General features: G+C 35.4%; 1 protein-coding gene and 4 long non-coding RNA genes across 5 annotated transcripts; 4 read left to right on the top strand and 1 right to left on the bottom strand.

The window, feature by feature from the left end:
* The first annotated feature begins 1,515 nt into the window (after nt 1–1,515).
* On the top strand, nt 1,516–2,999 carry LOC149690194 (uncharacterized). The gene is made up of 3 exons (XR_016383658.1): nt 1,516–1,674; nt 2,478–2,663; nt 2,888–2,999. It is a non-coding gene; the product is annotated as an uncharacterized LOC149690194 (long non-coding RNA).
* Nucleotides 3,000–5,422: 2,423 nt separating this feature from the next.
* LOC149690193 (uncharacterized) lies at nt 5,423–6,410 on the top strand. The gene is made up of 3 exons (XR_016383657.1): nt 5,423–5,570; nt 5,791–5,967; nt 6,259–6,410. It is a non-coding gene; the product is annotated as an uncharacterized LOC149690193 (long non-coding RNA).
* Nucleotides 6,411–12,652: 6,242 nt separating this feature from the next.
* LOC149690192 (uncharacterized) lies at nt 12,653–13,643 on the top strand. Its single transcript, XM_089869702.1, has 3 exons — nt 12,653–12,812; nt 13,114–13,395; nt 13,497–13,643. The coding sequence occupies exons 1-3, from the start codon at nt 12,801–12,803 to the stop codon at nt 13,506–13,508; spliced, it is 306 nt and encodes a 101-aa protein (XP_089725828.1). The 5' UTR covers nt 12,653–12,800; the 3' UTR covers nt 13,509–13,643.
* Nucleotides 13,529–14,765, bottom strand: LOC149690191 (uncharacterized). The gene is made up of 2 exons (XR_016383659.1): nt 14,436–14,765; nt 13,529–13,871 (listed from the first exon to the last, which is right to left on the bottom strand). It is a non-coding gene; the product is annotated as an uncharacterized LOC149690191 (long non-coding RNA).
* A 21-nt stretch (nt 14,766–14,786) lies between these two features.
* LOC149690190 (uncharacterized) lies at nt 14,787–15,902 on the top strand. The gene is made up of 3 exons (XR_016383656.1): nt 14,787–14,926; nt 15,485–15,676; nt 15,756–15,902. It is a non-coding gene; the product is annotated as an uncharacterized LOC149690190 (long non-coding RNA).
* Nucleotides 15,903–16,751: the final 849 nt, after the last annotated feature.

The raw sequence follows: 16,751 nt of genomic DNA, 5'->3' as shown, positions 1-16,751 counted from the left end.
TAATATAAAGTTCCTTTTAAGCTAAAATCTGACGATAACGAAGCGACAACCCCGGTCACTACTACGACGGCTCGGGTCAAACTAAGAGCCTATCGTATACTACGATATGGCTAAAAAGGAGTTTGCTACTCGCGTTGAAAAAGTCCACTTAGGTATATCAAACCCGCCAAGGATCAAAAGATTGAATGAATATTTTCCTAATATTCAAAATTTTACGTATATGGTCAGTAGTCCTATCATGGAAGACTTTTTGAAAATTTTTGGAAAGCCAGATATTTCAGCACCAAATAAGTTACTGGATTGAACCCGCAGACCAATACATAAAGTTTGAAGTATTGCCGATCAATGCACCCATTTTCAGACTGCTACGACGCATACTTTTCCAGCAAAATGGGTTTTAGAGAAGGTCTACTTCAGTCCTAACAATGGGACAATCAGTCCTAAAATGGAACACCCCCTTCCAATGTGACAATATCGACTTCCTTACAAAAACTAATAAAAACTGTCTTTGTGGACAAAGACTAGAAAAAGTAAAAGATAAGTGAACCAAATAGAATGACTGAAGTTCCAGATATTAAAATTATTCAGTTTAAAGACATGATTACAGAATATAAATTATTTTAAAAAATTACTTAACCGCGTTTTTTTTGTTTTTTTTACAACAAAAAAATTCAGTTGCCCAAATGAATTTATCATGAAATTTTGTATTATTTTCGAAAGAGTACGTGAGAGGGTATAGTATTCATCGTGTATCAATGGGTTTTACCAGAAGTATATAATACTTCTCTTCGAATGAAGTGTACCACAACGCGGGGTAAGTGTAACGTCACTCTTCCCAACATCAGAGCATTTAGAGCAAGGTTACTAAACCGAATCACATACATGATAAATAGTTCTATCATCATTACTCTATTAGCGTTTAAATATTTGGCAAGACGCGCTTGTGGATTTTTGTCCCACCCCAAGACGAGGTTTGTGGGATGATTTCTGGGCATTTAGTGCCAAACAGCTATAGAATTCACCTTACGGCACGATGCCCATTTGTAGTTTGATGAGCGGGAAAGCAAACTAAAAGGGTGAGCCTGGGAAGAATGACGTTACATAACTAAAGCATTAAGAGGATACAGAGTGGTATCCTTCTTCTATTATCCCCTTCTGGTTTTACAGATACAGTTAGCGAGTGAGTGGATTTCCCAACATCTTTTTACAAAACCTTGGTGCATCTTAAAGAAATTTGAGAGTCAATTACAACCTTTGATATTATAGCGATTTCCTTGCATCTTCTATTGGGTCAAAAAATGTTCTTTCCTGATATCTACTTAACAATCTTTGATGAAGTTACAATTAAAATTTCAAGGATGCTTAGTTGAAATCTAAAGATTCACTAAATGTATGACTAATTCTCTTCAATTATCATCTTTTTAAGCACTCCTGTTTGATGATAATTATTAATTGGTACTCAATTTAAATGGCGTACTAAGAATTAAATCGAATACAAGCCCCCTTGATTTCGTTAACGAGATTAAAGTTTAAGAGAGATCGTCGAAAAATAGTAGGCCTATAAAAAGCAGGAATTTGCAGACCAAAGTCGCATTCGGAATCAATACATTGATCAGTTCTTTTTTCTTTTGAACTATTGCTAACCAAATAACTAACAATATGATGAAGGCCATGGTATGTACATTTTTCATTTTGTATAGAAAGAATTTAGATTGGGTAGCCTTCTAAAGCTTAAGTCTAACCATAACCATACAATGCATAAGTATGGGCCCGCCTGAGTGCTTATAGTACTGAGATTGTCATGGAGAGACAAATTGAAGACTTAGCTGTGCCTCGGAATCTACGTTTAAAAGTTTCTATTGCTAATCGAAACAGAATAGCCATGGCCTACTGCGATTTCCATCCATATTCGACTCTTAAGAGATTCAGATCGCAGTAGGCGATGGTTCCGGTTTCTGGAAAATTATTTACTTACAGAGCAATTATAAATTCAGCTCATACGTACTGAGTCTAACATAATTATCAGGATATTTTTGGGGTAAATATCTGTTAAGAAGGGACTTTCAAACGCAAGGTTTAGAGAAAGGCAAGGTATTTTTAATGTTGTCTCGTCTCCCATTGGACAGAATCTCATATGGTAGAAATCCCATTTGATTGTCCCAATGAACAGAAATTTACTCCCATTGAACAGAAGTACAAATGTGGTACTTTCACCAATAAATAGAAATTAAATTACCATCGAACAGAAGTTCAAAAATTAATTTTGAAAGTTCATCTTAATGGGATTTCTGTCCATTGTGAAAATTCGTCCTGATGGCATTTCTATCAAATGGAGTTTCTGTTCAATGGGAGTATACCACTTGTAGACAATAGTAGTCCATAGCAATTTTACAAAAATCATTAAGTTTTCACCAGGCTAAGTCATTCATAGTGTGATATAGACTAAACTAACAAAAATATTTCATTTTTTGAAACAGATCTTTGCCTTGGTTGTTGCCACCTTAATGGTGACTGCAAGTGAAGGGTTCGTATCCGTGCACGTTGGAGTGCCCTTTCACTACTACCATCATGCTCACCACGCAGATGTCGATGTCCACCACACAGTCCACCACACAGATGACCACCACCATGGAGATATCCACCATGTAATCTAGCGCGTTGGTGTGAGTTAACAAAATTGCGAGGCTTAGCTCCGTCAAAGTTCGTCACATGACAAATATCGTAAAGCGATCAAGTCACGTGACTTTACCCGTAGTTAATTTTTAAAAGAGGTTTTTGTGAAATCTCGTGAGCTTTTCACAACATGTGATGTAGATAGTAGTAGTAACCATTTTTCTTTCTCTAAGATATTTCTGTTTATAATTGGTTTTTAAATTTTTCTTTTCAGGTCCATGTTTAGAGTTCATGCGGTCTAAATTATTTTCCGTTAATGCACCTTTGATCATCATTTTGCAATTTTTACGTAGAAAATAAATTGAAATAAAAGTTTTTTTTGAAAAGAATATAAATATGTCTAAACGTTTATTTTAATGCAAACTTACATAATAGAAAAAAAATAACACAGAGGACCACTTTCTAGACTATTTTAAAGCTGAGGACCGCTTTCCAGACCACTTTTAAAACATAGGACCTTTTTCTAGACTATTTTTAGCACAGAGGACCACTTTCCAAACTATTTTTTAAACAGAGGACCACTTTCTAGACTATTTTTAAAACATAGGACCACTTTCTAGACTATTTTTAAAACATAGGACCACTTTCTAGACTATTTTTAAAACATAGGACCACTTTCTAGACTATTTTTAAAACATAGGACCACTTTCTAGACTATTTTTAAAACATAGGACCACTTTCTAGACTATTTTTAAAACATAGGACCACTTTCTAGACTATTTTTAAAACATAGGACCACTTTCTAGACTATTTTTAAAACATAGGACCATTTTCTAGACTATTTTTGAAACAGAGGACCACTATCAAGACTATTTTTAAAACAGGGGATCACTTTTCCATAACGTACATTATGCAAAAACCTGTATTCTTCCTCAACACCCTCTAATTATTCAATAAACTTTAAGTAAGATAAAGTATTCAAAAATTAATTTGGGAAGTGTACAAAAAGAGCCCGGTTAGGCAAAAATAATATTTGGTTCAATATTCTAAAATTAATTTAGATTTTTCACATTTAGTTACATAACTACATAAACTAGAATTTCCAAAACGTTATTTGGATACAAAAACCAGGGACTTCTTGAAGTTTGCTCGATTTCGTTAACCCCTTTAACATAAAATAGTTGCAAAATTATGATATCTGATATTACTATAAAAATATTCCGGTTCAAAAATATGATAAAAGCTGACGAACTGCCCGATTTCTTAATAACTACAGGGAAAAATCGAATATTCCTAATCATACAGGATATCAAAAGTCAAGAGTTAGGCCTTGCTGTTAAAGAATTGAAGTTTCAATATAGAAGTAAAAGAGAGTGAAGAGGGTTTTTCTAGCATCTTAGCCCTATCTTACCTATTTTTGAGAAAGTTGTTTGGTTCACGTTTATTTTTCTAGATGCAGTCACAATTCGTTACCAAATTCCACCAAAACTGCATGTTTGATTTCAGTAACACTTGATTTTCCTTTTCACCCTCCCCTCAAACTAAAATCTTTTGACGTATTAAAATGAATTTTATTCATGGTATTATTGATACTTGTGCCATCTAATTATTATTTTCTACATTGATCACAATTTTAGCCGTATAATGGTTATGCACTTAAATTAAATCATATATTCTATAATGCAAAGGTTTAATTATTAATATCTAGAGTTTGATTTAGTTTCCAAGCCTAAATAGTAATATTATAAAGATTATTCTTAAATCATACTCTCGCAATTCAGGAAAATTTTCAATCGAATGAACAGTGCTAATTTTTAATAATCACCCATTTCAGGTGTTTCTTTACCGCATCGATTTGTTCTGCGTCGCAATATGAAATTGTGTATTGAGCTATTGTTTCAAAAATATCGGATCATATTGCTCAAAAAGAAAGAATTAAGTAGTTGTTGCAACAACATACGAATATACTGTTACAAAACAAAATTAATCAGGTTTTGGGAAACAAATTTCCCAAAACGATTTTGCTTAAATTATACTAAATAATATACCCTGACAAATGATAATGTACTTAAGAATCTATTTAAGTTCCCATGGACAAATTTCATACCCATATTACAAATGTACAGTTAGATCTCTTTGATAAAGAGCTAAAGCTAGATTCCCACTCGACGGAAAACACGACGGAAACCCGGCAGAAAGGGGTTCGACCGAAAAATCTTTACGCCGAGCCCGACGGAATTACCGTTCTGTCGGGCGTAAGTTGTGTTCTATTTTTTCGGTCGTGTTCGGCGTTACGCCGGTGTCTCAGCCAATGAAATTATCCCACTGACAACGTCATAAATTTAAAGAGCGCACGCACACGCGAGATCGATTGATAGCCGCCATTTTCTTTGTGGTTGACCAAGGCTTATTGGAAACATACCACCAAGATAGAAAAATTAAACTTACGAAAGTAAAAAGAGATAAGATGTTAATAAGGAATTAAGACTTTACTGAGGAGGTTAGAAAATATCCCTTATTTTACGATCAAAGCGACTAGGGGACAAAGATACCAATTCAGAGTGTGAAATAGATGTTGTGGAAACAACTCAAATCTGTCACGTGACCCAAAAATATCTACCACCAAACTGAAAATTCAGTCGTAGTGTGAACGGTCTACCGCCGGACGCCGGCGTAAGTTAAAATTTCTACCGTTGGCTGTGTGATTTTCGCCGGGTTTTTTCGGTCGAGTGGGAATCTAGCTTAAAAGAGAGTACGAGTCCACTTGACGATATCACTCAGATTCCTGGAAATTTATTAAGATTGGAGATATCTTAAGAAGCTAACAGTATAAAGGTTCGGAATATTCAAACTAATATCACATTTAAATTCAAATCGTTCAACAGTTACTGTTAAAAAAATATATTTTTCAATTTCCATTGAAGATATCCCGCGCTAAAAACAACATGAAAGCTATGGTAAGTTTCTTAATAATTTTTAAATATTAATAGAGTCTTGTGTAGACAATGGTTAAAGCCACCATTACATTGTTGTCTCAATTAGGTCTTGATATTTTGTTAGATATGTTATTTACATCTTTATAAAAATTGTATTGCCTCAAACAGAACATTTAAATAACTTTAGGCCAAGGCATTTTAGTAGCTACCATCCTAACATTAAACTTTTTTACGAAAATAGATCTTTGCTATTGTCGTTGCGACCTTGATGACAGTTGGAAGCGAAGGATTCGTCTCCGTGAACGTGGGAGTGGGCCACCATGGGCTTGTCCACCATCCTCACCATGCAGTACCTTACCCTTTTGTTCACCATGGTGTCAGTGTGGGCGTTGGTGTCCATAAACCCGTTGCAGTCAGCGTAAGTTAATTTAAATAATCCAGGCTTAGAAAAACTGAATAGTTTATCCATCAATTTGAGAAAAAGTTTCTGAAATAATTATTTTAAAATGGGTGGGGAGGGATAATGCGTCGGTGCAATTGATAAATAGCTGTTAAATTGCGTAAGGGAGTTAGGAAAGACATGAGTGTAGTAATTCTACAAGCTGTACTGTTACGAATTGAAAAGAAACAACATTTTCAATTGAAGCTTCTGCATTTTTATAACTTCCCACAAATCAAATTAATAATATTTCTCATTTATTATTTTTAGGTTTCAGTTTAGAGTACATGTGGTCAGAACTTAACTATTTATGCGTTGTTTGTAATGTTATAAAGACAAAAATGTAATACAAATTTATTATGACAAAAAAATGTTATGAAAACTAAACGTTATTAAATAAAATTTGGTCTACTGCATATGAACTCAATCGTAATTCAATATTTTACTTGAAATTAGCAAGTGTTTTCGGATGGTAGGTATGGACATAATGGTGTTATTTTTGCATGACATTAGGGTGACGCATGCGTCGGGCTATGCGACTTGTTATAGTTCATAAAATCTTTATATTTGAAAAACTTAAACGTGTTTTCATTAATTTATATTTTCCGAGGAACTAACGAACTTCATAGTTCGTTGTACTTTTAATGCGAAGTACTTCCATAACTGTTGGCTTTAACCCTGTTAAGTGATAACTGTCCAAGTTTAGGCTCTATACGGTTTTGAATCTCATAATTAGCTCCACGAAGACATTTTGGCTTCTGTAAGAAGCTACACGCTACTCCGGACAATATAACGGCGCTACCAATCAAGGAATACAAAGTAGGTCTATATCCATTCAAAGCAATTTCAAAAATAATCGAAATCGGAGTGAAAGCTAAGGAGACCAACGCTTGAGCTCCGGATTCGCCCAAACGATAAGAGAAACTGTAAAACAGATTAGAGCCCGCAATTGACACTGATAATACAACAACAATCAAGGTCCGAACATTACAATTAAAAATAAACGCTTCTTCAGTAAATCCAACGATGGCAACGCTAAGCAAAGTCAGTAACAGATATAAAACGCAATTCAAAACGTAGAGGTTAAAGTTCAGGATCTTCTTGGAAATTATACACGTCGTTGCGTAGGATAGTGCCGATAATAAGGCAAAACCAATACCGCGTAGGTCTAACGTGTTACTACTGCCAAAGATGAACGAAGGTTGACTTACGATAAATACGCCGGAGATGCCCAAGATGGAACCGAATATCGAAGTCGGTTTAAATTTTTCCTCAGATACAATTGGTGACACTATATTTACTATTAATGCGTTTAAAGACATAATGGCTGCAACATCGGACTGTGGCATGTAAACCGAGGCAAATTGCTCCGAATAAAAGCAGGATATCCAGCCCAGAAACCATACTATCACGAAGGGTAATTGCGACTTATTCCATTTTGAACCATCATTGGAGCATGGACGAAACAATACAATACAGTATTGTTTCGTCCATGATTGGAGGTTAGTACCAGAAAGGGTTGGTAAAACAGGACACCGATGATCCATCTGTACATGCTCATGACCATGACGTTGTCCGTCTTCAAGTACTTTTTTTGAAGGACTAGACCAAAGGCCGAGCTTATATTTCCACATAAACAGAGAACAGGGGGTAAAATTACCCAGAATTTCGACGATAATGATAACATTGCTGTAGAGATCAATAGTTTACGAAACACTTCACGCGAAAACGAAATGAACTCTCTTTGCCGTACTATGTGAATAAGCTAGAATAATATCATAACATCTGCTTTGTTTTGATAGACTTACAACAACTCATGTACAGTGATGGTTTAATGAGTTTCGCAAAGGTAGAGGGATTGAAATCATATGTTTTGAACAGTTTTTTAACGTACGGCTTTAATTGCACAAACATGTTATGTCCCCGAGTCGGGGGAACGTCTAGCTCCATACTAATTCCCCTGAATAAGTTACTGCGGTAAAACTGTAGCTAATTCTAAATTATTAAAGCGTTATAAAAAGTTTATTTACATAAAGGTTTGTAAACATTTAAATTAAGGCAATCCCATAATAATCTCTCGCGCTTTAAATTCTTAGCCTTACTAGTGCAATTAAAAGCAATTCTTAAATATGCGAAGCAAAAAAATCACTTCACCACAATTCTCTCCCATTCGCTTTGACTTCAAAGACGAATGAAAACTTTTATACTGCCAAAGGCGGTACTATGGCACACCGCCGACGACGATTACAACAGGGTAAGTCAAACTAATAGCCACATCGTATCTGTTCATCATACCATGTGGCTAAAAATATTCCTCTATATTCTTAACTTTAAAGTATGATTACTAACTTGGTTCACAGTACTTGCTAACTTAACCCTAGCCATGAAAACAGGGGATATGCACCGATAAGTACAAGACGCCGAATTACTGGGCATTAGAATATTTTTAGACGAATCACAAGTCGCCTACGCCATCATTGCTTCCTCAATTTTAGTTGTTTTCCGTTTCAATTGGCTACATAGACAGATTAAACTGACTTTTTCCTTAGTATAGATCTATGCTACTTTATCAATAATTTCTATAAGTTTTCACTTCGCTTTTCCATTATAAAGTTGAAGACTCCCTTGACACAGGCGCTTTATAAGACGCTATTTAATTTGCAATAAATTTCTGATCTTTTATTCCGTTTGATCCACTCCATTAGAATCGAATTTTGAATAATTTAAAGTCGAACTTATCGAGTAATCGCGGAAAATTGAGCCTAAATATTTCAACGCAAAAACTAAATCAAAAACTTGAAAGGGTTTCTCTGCTATTTCAACAACGTCAGATGAATGTTTTAAAATCAAATTCGATTTGGAAGTAGAATCAGGAGTTCATTATATAAGGAGTTTACTATGAGCAATACTTTAACTGTGACCAGCGTTGCGTTGGCGATGAAGATTTTCCGAAAAATATCCCTTTTTTTAATGCATATGGGGGTCAAAATTGTTTCCCCTTCAAAGGTGAAGACACGAGGAGATTAAAGGTGGAATCGAAATTTCCGTATAAGGGCGCTGCTGTCTCCAGGGAGAAATGAGGTAAGATGGAGTTGAAGTGGTAATGAGCGACATGCGGCACCTAAACTCTCCCAGTGTACCTCGCACCCGTACATACCCTTCTGTGGGTGATTGTTAAGTGCTGCTGCGTAGCGCCATTGTATTTGTATGAGAACTAGCTTTTATTTTTGAGACATAGGGGCGGCCTTTACGATTCTGTACTGTATGAAACTACCTAAACGCTGAGGATGCTGGGAGGACTTCGGTGCCGTAGGTGGGGCTACGCAACGTTATAGGTATGAGGGTTTCCACTCCATCCCTCTCTTCTCAAGCTGTCTCTGTCTCTTCGATGTAAAAAAGAGGGTAGGCATTAACAGTCTTTGCGCACTCTCTGAACCCGAAAAGTGAGATAGAAGGCAAGTTTTACCCCCGTGTATTTCCCTCTTAGATACATCGAAGAAAAATATTTATTCATCCTCAACGCCGAGCTGGGAGAAGCTTCTGAATCTGATGTGAACTTTCGTAGTGGTTATAAGCTTCTGGTAGGATCAAATATCGGAGAATATCCGATCCGAGAAAATATCCTAAAAAAGGTTAAATGAGAATAAAAAGAATCTGATATGATTCCCGAAATCCCGGGGGATGTTTATGGAAAATCTGAACGTCAAATTATATTAAAATACGAATAGATAAGAAAGATGCCTCGACATAAAAACTAGTAGATTATAATGACGTTTTCGTGGGATAAATTTGAACTTCCAAACGAAATTTTGAGAACAATTTAAACTTCAAGTAAATCTACTCTCACCGAAAAAATACTTCAAAATACTCTCAGCGCCTTTAAAATTGTTTCAAAGTTCTCCCTATAAGTGCTTGACAAAAATAAAACCTAGGGATTTAAATTCCTTCAAAATATACTCTGTTTTGCAAGGTTCCGAGTGGAACTTCTGGGACATTCTAGATGGAGAGATGGTTCTAGAAAATCCATATTTTAGGTCTTTCCACTCAAAGAAATAAAGTCTATTTCTCTAAAGCGAGACGCTTTTGACCCAATGGTTTGTGAAAATCGGCCTTTTTCAGTTTTATTTTTATCCTGAAAAGGGGTTGCTTATAGGCTAAAGCCTGGTTTTCACTGGCCCAAAACGCAGGAAAAACCGCGTTCCGCGCCGTTTTTTTAGAGGTAACTTGCCGCAAAGTTTCGCGTTTTCTGTGCGGCAAGCACGGATCTGGTTTTCTATTTTTCCGCAAATTTTTACGGAAAGGAAAGCGGTGGCCAATAGGAATCGACGAATGCGTGACGTCATAGGCTTGGTTTTGGTCAGCTCGCGAGGCTTTTTTTCGACGCCATTTTTTTATTTTCAAGGCGCTTCTGTTGTCGAGTAAAGGCTGGTTTTCACTGGCCCAAAACGCAGGAAAAACCGCGTTCCGCGCCGTTTTTTCGGAGGTAATTTGCCGCAAAATTTCGCGTTTTCAGGGCGGCAAGCACGGAATTGGTTTTCTATTTTTCCGCAAATTTTTACGGAAAGGAAAGCGGTGGCCAATAGGAATAGACGAATGCGTGACGTCATAGGCTTGGTTTTGGTCAGCTCGCGAGGCTTTTTTTCGACGCCATTTTTTTTAGTTCAAGGTGTTTCTGTTTCGACTACAGAAACGCCTTGTATAAAAATGTATAGTTAACGATTAGCTAAAGAAATTTGGCTTAATCGCTATTTATATGATAGAAATTAACGTTTTTGCAAAGACAATAAAGTCTAATAAAATCGATAGGTTGTTATTGGTGCATTTTCAACATAACAGTTAAGCCTTGGTCTCCACGAGATCGCACTCTTTCCGTATTACAAGTGAAAACGTTTTGCCGCCGTTTTTTAAGGAATTTTCCGCAAAATCTTGCGGATTTTTCTTTTCTGTTCCGTGAAAATTTCGGCAGTGAAAACCAGGCTTTAAATGTCTAAAAATTTATAGTTAACGATTTGCTAAAGAAATTTGGCTTAATCGTTATTTATATGATAAAATTGAACGTTTTTACAAAGACAATTAAGTCTAAGAAAATAGATAGGTTGCTATTGGTGCATTTTCAACATAACTGATAAGCCTTGGTCTCCACGAACTCGCACTCTTTCAAATTACAAGTGAAAACGTTTTGCCACCGCTTTTTAAGGAATTTTCCGCAAAATTTTGCGGATTTTTCTTTTCTGTTCCGTGAAAATTTCGGCAGTGAAAACCAGGCTTAATCCGAGCGAATGTATCTCCCCGAAATTTAAAATTCCGAATCAAATGTTTTTGCATGAACTTTTCCAAAATGGGAAAGATAGAAGCATAACCTTGTAATACTCGCCATAAGTATAGGTCGCAAGGATATTAGCTAAGAGCACCCATCGTTTATAATGGGAACAGGGGCGTCTTCTGGTGGAGGATGTGCCTGAAAGTGAAACCATGGCCAACGGTCATCTCCATAAGCCTCTTCAATGTAACTAAGAAGAAAAGACAGGGGGAGGGGGAATTTGCACTTTCCTTCACGCTTTTCCGCGCCTGCGCTCTAGACCATTTGGATAGGCTGAGAGTGCGCAGAGACGGAAATGGATGAACCCCGTTTCTATGTCCCGATAAATACTTTATCGCGCCATCTAACCATGATCGAAAAAGTTTTAGATTTAAATCGGACGATTTACTACAGCATCTTTCTCTTACAGAGAGTTTTCATTTGGGCGAGTACTACGTCACGGCCACACTCTCCTATGCCTTACCACAGTTCTGGCAGTCATACTGGCCAGTGGATTTCAACTTTCCTCCTAAATTCAACCTACCGTGTAAATTATCTCACGAACCTTAGCTCCTCCTTCTCAATAGACAAAGTGGATGCTACGCCTTTCAAGACCAATACTTATGAAGAGTTATATTGGGTTATGATATGGCATAAACTTGCGTAAAAAGGAGGGCGAACCTTTTATAACTTATTTTAAGATAAAACAGTTCCGAAGTTAAAGGCTAGAAACTGTAATACTAAACAGGGATGGGTAAACACTGAGTCAGGGTTTGGACAGTGCATTAATTTCATGTTGGATAATTCGTGACAAAATGGAAAAAACCCCTTTCTGTGGCAATCCTTTTGTCCCCGCTTCTCTCTCCTATATTTTTCCTGTGCCTTCTAATGGATGAAGTAAAAGCAATTTTTCTGCATCTTTTCATTTGGTTTTACCCTGAAAATTCCCATTTATTTAGGGAGAAAGAAAAGAGTACTTATTTTCCTTGCGCTATCTATCAAAGATGGAATTTATTATGATTTTACTTCTCTAGAATCCTATTCGGAATATTTTAATATCGAATTGTTGCGACTGAAGAGAATTTTCAAAATAAAGAATTACGTAATTCCATGAAAAGGTTAATTTTACGTAATATATCAGCCCTATCAAAATAATTGTAATAAAACATTTGCAATTGCTCGAATTTTCTCGTTTCATCGATGTAAAACATCTCACGAAACTCGTTAGGGCACTTAAGTATATGTTTAAGAGCACTCGTTAGCCTTTAGACTTAGTTTAATCTCAATTTAATGCTTAATTAATTGAGAACGAACTAATGCACTGTACTTCCCATTTAAAATAGATGAAATATGTTAAGATAGGAGTTAAGATGATCCTTAAAAACCTGGTATAAAAGGATTCAATGTTTGAAAAATAGTCACATTCGATTTGGGCCTTATTCTACAGCTTTAAAAATACACTGATCACTTCTTCACTTCCATTTAAATTTTCTTCAACAAACAGAGAAGAAATATGAAAACTATGGTACGTATATTTTTATATACACCCTGGACAGTAGTAATAAATGATTCCCAGTAAACCCCGAAATAAAATACAATGTACAGAAGGCACCTGTGCCATTCTAAGTGAATGAGTAAGGACTACTTAGCAGTAAGTTCCAGGTGAAACTTCAGCATTTTAATTGAAGTAGTTGGGGTTGGGAGTTTATTCTAATATTTTATGAAAGTTTCAATGCTATGACATTCTCCACATCTTGGTTAAACAACCTGATTCTTATCGACGTTCACATGTCTTCCGATAACCATTTTATTCTTTTCGGCAATAGATCTTTGCCGTTGTCATTGTCGTTACCATCTTTATGATCACTGGGAGCGAAGGAATCTTAGACTTGCACATAGGACCACCCCACATCTACTACCCAGATGACCACCACCACCACCATGATGTTCATCACGATGATGCACACAGCCACACTGATGTTCACCACGATGATGTACACCACCACACTCACGTTCACCATGATGTCCCATATGTAGATTACCACCATGGAGTTCACTACCCTTACGTCTACCCAAGCGTTAACGTTCATAAGTCTGTAGGAGTTCACGTAAGTTAATTATATGTCACGTGCTACATTTAGTTGCTCTTATACTTTATAATAATGATCAAATTCTCAATCACCTGACTAAATATTTTAAATATTTTTAGGTTGATGTTTAGGATGGTTGATACGGTCGAAATTATTTATATGTTAAGTACCATTATTTAGTTCATTGATTTTTTAATTTTATTTAGAAGAAATTAAGTTTGTAAAAAAAACAAAGAAATAAAACTGTGTAAACTTACAAAACTAAACATGATTACATTGTTGGTCTTAATAACTGTTACAAGGGACGAGAGATGGAGAATTTGGCTAATGCTAATGAACCCCGTCTTTAGTAGTAATTAAGGGGAATATAACCGGGGTGTTCAACTGACCATACAGAGTAATTGGGCTTCGTCCAAACATCTAGTCCTCATCCTACTTCTGATACAGATGTGTGCATTCCTGTCACAATTGGTAAAATTTTCCAGTGTAGAAACCTGCTTTTCAAATTTAAAAATTAAGGCTGGATTCAACTTGTGGCTAAATATAAATAATATCATAGCTGAACGTTAAGCACCAGTAATTTCATTTGGAACCATGAAAAAAGCCAATTATAGATAATTAAATTAACATTTAAATGAAAATTTGTCAAACGTCCAAACAAAAATGACCACATTCGCGGATCAATTAAGCGTAGCTATAGTCTAACTTCTTATCGAGTACAGGTCCAGGTGGACAAAAAATGAGTACATTCAAAATTTAAAAAGTTACTGATTGCGTTTTGCTTTGCTTTGTTAGATATGTCTGATAATCTATATTGCGAAGGGTAAGAGTGCTCGAATTCCAAAATTGTTAATTTACAAGTATTACTAATATTAATTGGAAAAAAAACTAAATCGCGTTTGAAAACTTTATTGTCATGACGATTCTTGACATAATAGTTACGGATAACTTGAATTAATTAGTAACTAATAACACAGTAAATTCTAACCAGCCAAAGTATATTGGGTTTATAGTAAATCAAAATTGTTTTCAGTCAGAGATGTTGGCCGTTTGCTTACCTAAACAGGTGAACTCCCTCCTAAAATAGAACAACTAATATGATAGGTGCACTAAAACAGAATTATCGTAACATGAAATATTAGCCTAAACTCTGAGAATTATAACATCACTTTGAAACACAGTGCAGAATAATTTTCTAAGCTGGACATGTTTTCACGCGTCAATACCATCGCAAACTCGAGTATGGAAATGAATAGAACTTCATAAAACGATTTTAGAGATTGTTAAAATCAATAGCTATACTTCATTCATTCTCTATTAAATTCCTTTGATAACGAATTAACGGACTATACACTTCCCTATTTAAATGGGTGAAATAGATTAAGATAGGAGTGAAGATGATCCTTGGGAAGCTGCTATAAAAGGCTAAAATATTCCAAAGAAAGTCACATTCAAATTCAGATCTTTAACAACGGTTAAGTAAACATTCAAAGTTTCTATACTTCCATTAACTGTTCTTCAACCATCATCAAGGAATATGAAAACTATGGTAAATATATTTTGAATAACATCTTTGTAAAGACTTGACAATAGTCGCAAATTATTCCAAGCAAACCATGCTGTTCTAATGGCACCAGTGTATCTTTCTTAGTATTAGTTTATTAGATACGTTCCATAAGTATGACGCTACATATACTTCGTTATGCTAAAGACTTACTGATAGCTAGTTCGAGAACGACAAGCGAGAATTGCCTGCACTTGGTTTTTCATCCCTTCTTCCTATTTAGTCTGTGCTAAGCCTTTGACAGCTCCTTATCGGGAGTCACTTTTACGAGAATATATGACCTACTTCATGACAAGCTCTCAGAAACCAGTCACAAACTTATGAAACATATAGTGAATACGTAGACGTATTTCAGATGAGTCAGTCAGGACTTAAAATTATGTAGACGAAAATAGAATGTAATTATTTAATTAACTAGCTAAATAAATCTAAATATACCTCGTTGTAATTTATCGAGAAAACTTTCAAAGCTACTATTCTTCATCCCTTAATCCACGAATTGCACAAGTCTTCTTATTACTATATTATTCTATTCGGCAATAGATCTTTGCCGTTGCCATTGTCGTTGCCGCCTTTATGATCACTGGAAGCGAAGGAATCTTGTCCTTGCACATAGGACCACCCCGCATCTACTACCCAGATGTTCACCGTGATGTCTCATATGTAGATTACCGTCCCTATCCTTACGTCTACCCAAGCGTTGGAGTTAACGTTCATAAATCTGTAGGAGTTCACGTAAGATGTGCCTCTAGTAGCTAATTCTTTTGGAATAAGATCAAATGCAAAAACTAATATTTTAAATATATATTTTTAGGTTAATATTTAGAACGGATATGATGCGGTCGAAATTATTTATACGTTATCAACATTCTTTCATTCATTGTTCTTTTAATTTTGTTAACAAAGAAATTGAGTTTGTAAAAAAACACGGAAAATAAAACTGTCCAAACATTTATGGAAATCTTTACATTATTTCAACATTGGCCTACTGGGAACAGTTTCGAATTAAGTTTTGAAATTACTAATTGAATTTGGATAACCTTTACTTGACTTGAGAGAGGGACAAGTCGGTTTGGCTAATGCTAATGGAACTCTTCTATACCGACAATGGGGAGAGAAAATGGGTCTTCAATGTTTGTTCAGTGGAACTGGTCATACGAGGCAGTCTATGGAACAAATAAGCCTCCTGAACGCTGAATAAGGGTATTGAAAGAAACGGAAAATCATTGCGCGTGGTCAAAATGACGTTCTACTTTCGTTGTAACCAGAATTATGTTTTCGATAAGAGTAAAACTGAACTACTTTATTTCTTTAGTTTCTTATTGGGAATATTTGAATCTCAAATTTTTGCAACTGCTCAATTTCAAATCAAGGATGTTCAAAAAATAATCTAACATAATATTTTGGCCCAAATATTAATGAAAATAAAAGAAAATCTAACGAGCCTTGATGTTATATAAAGTTGGTACTTAAACAGTGCACATTATGGAAAACTAATTCGATAAAAGAATACAAACACGAAACATAATTTGTGCATATAAATCTTTAGTACTAGGTTTATGGCAGAAAGAGTAAATGTAAAAACCAAATTTTCATCTTTAAACCATTTCATTTCTTAAATAATTGTTTTCATAAAGTATAGGAACATTAAGAGAAAATTTGGCAAACGTACTAATGCCAACCTGGGCAAATTAATGAACAAATCTATTACACTTTCAGAATCTTCAATTATGAATACTAATCACGCCCACTCGTTTTCTATTCCGCTTATTTTGGAGAGTTCATATTAAAAACAAGTTGGGAAAACCAA

This window comes from Phalangium opilio, unplaced genomic scaffold, assembly GCF_054372755.1.
Source record: "Phalangium opilio isolate 3A_F unplaced genomic scaffold, DU_Popi_V2 ptg000031l_1, whole genome shotgun sequence".
NCBI classification, from domain to species: domain Eukaryota; kingdom Metazoa; phylum Arthropoda; class Arachnida; order Opiliones; family Phalangiidae; genus Phalangium; species Phalangium opilio.
Note: the sequence above shows the minus strand (reverse complement) of the source record. Positions and strands in the feature narration are given on the sequence as shown.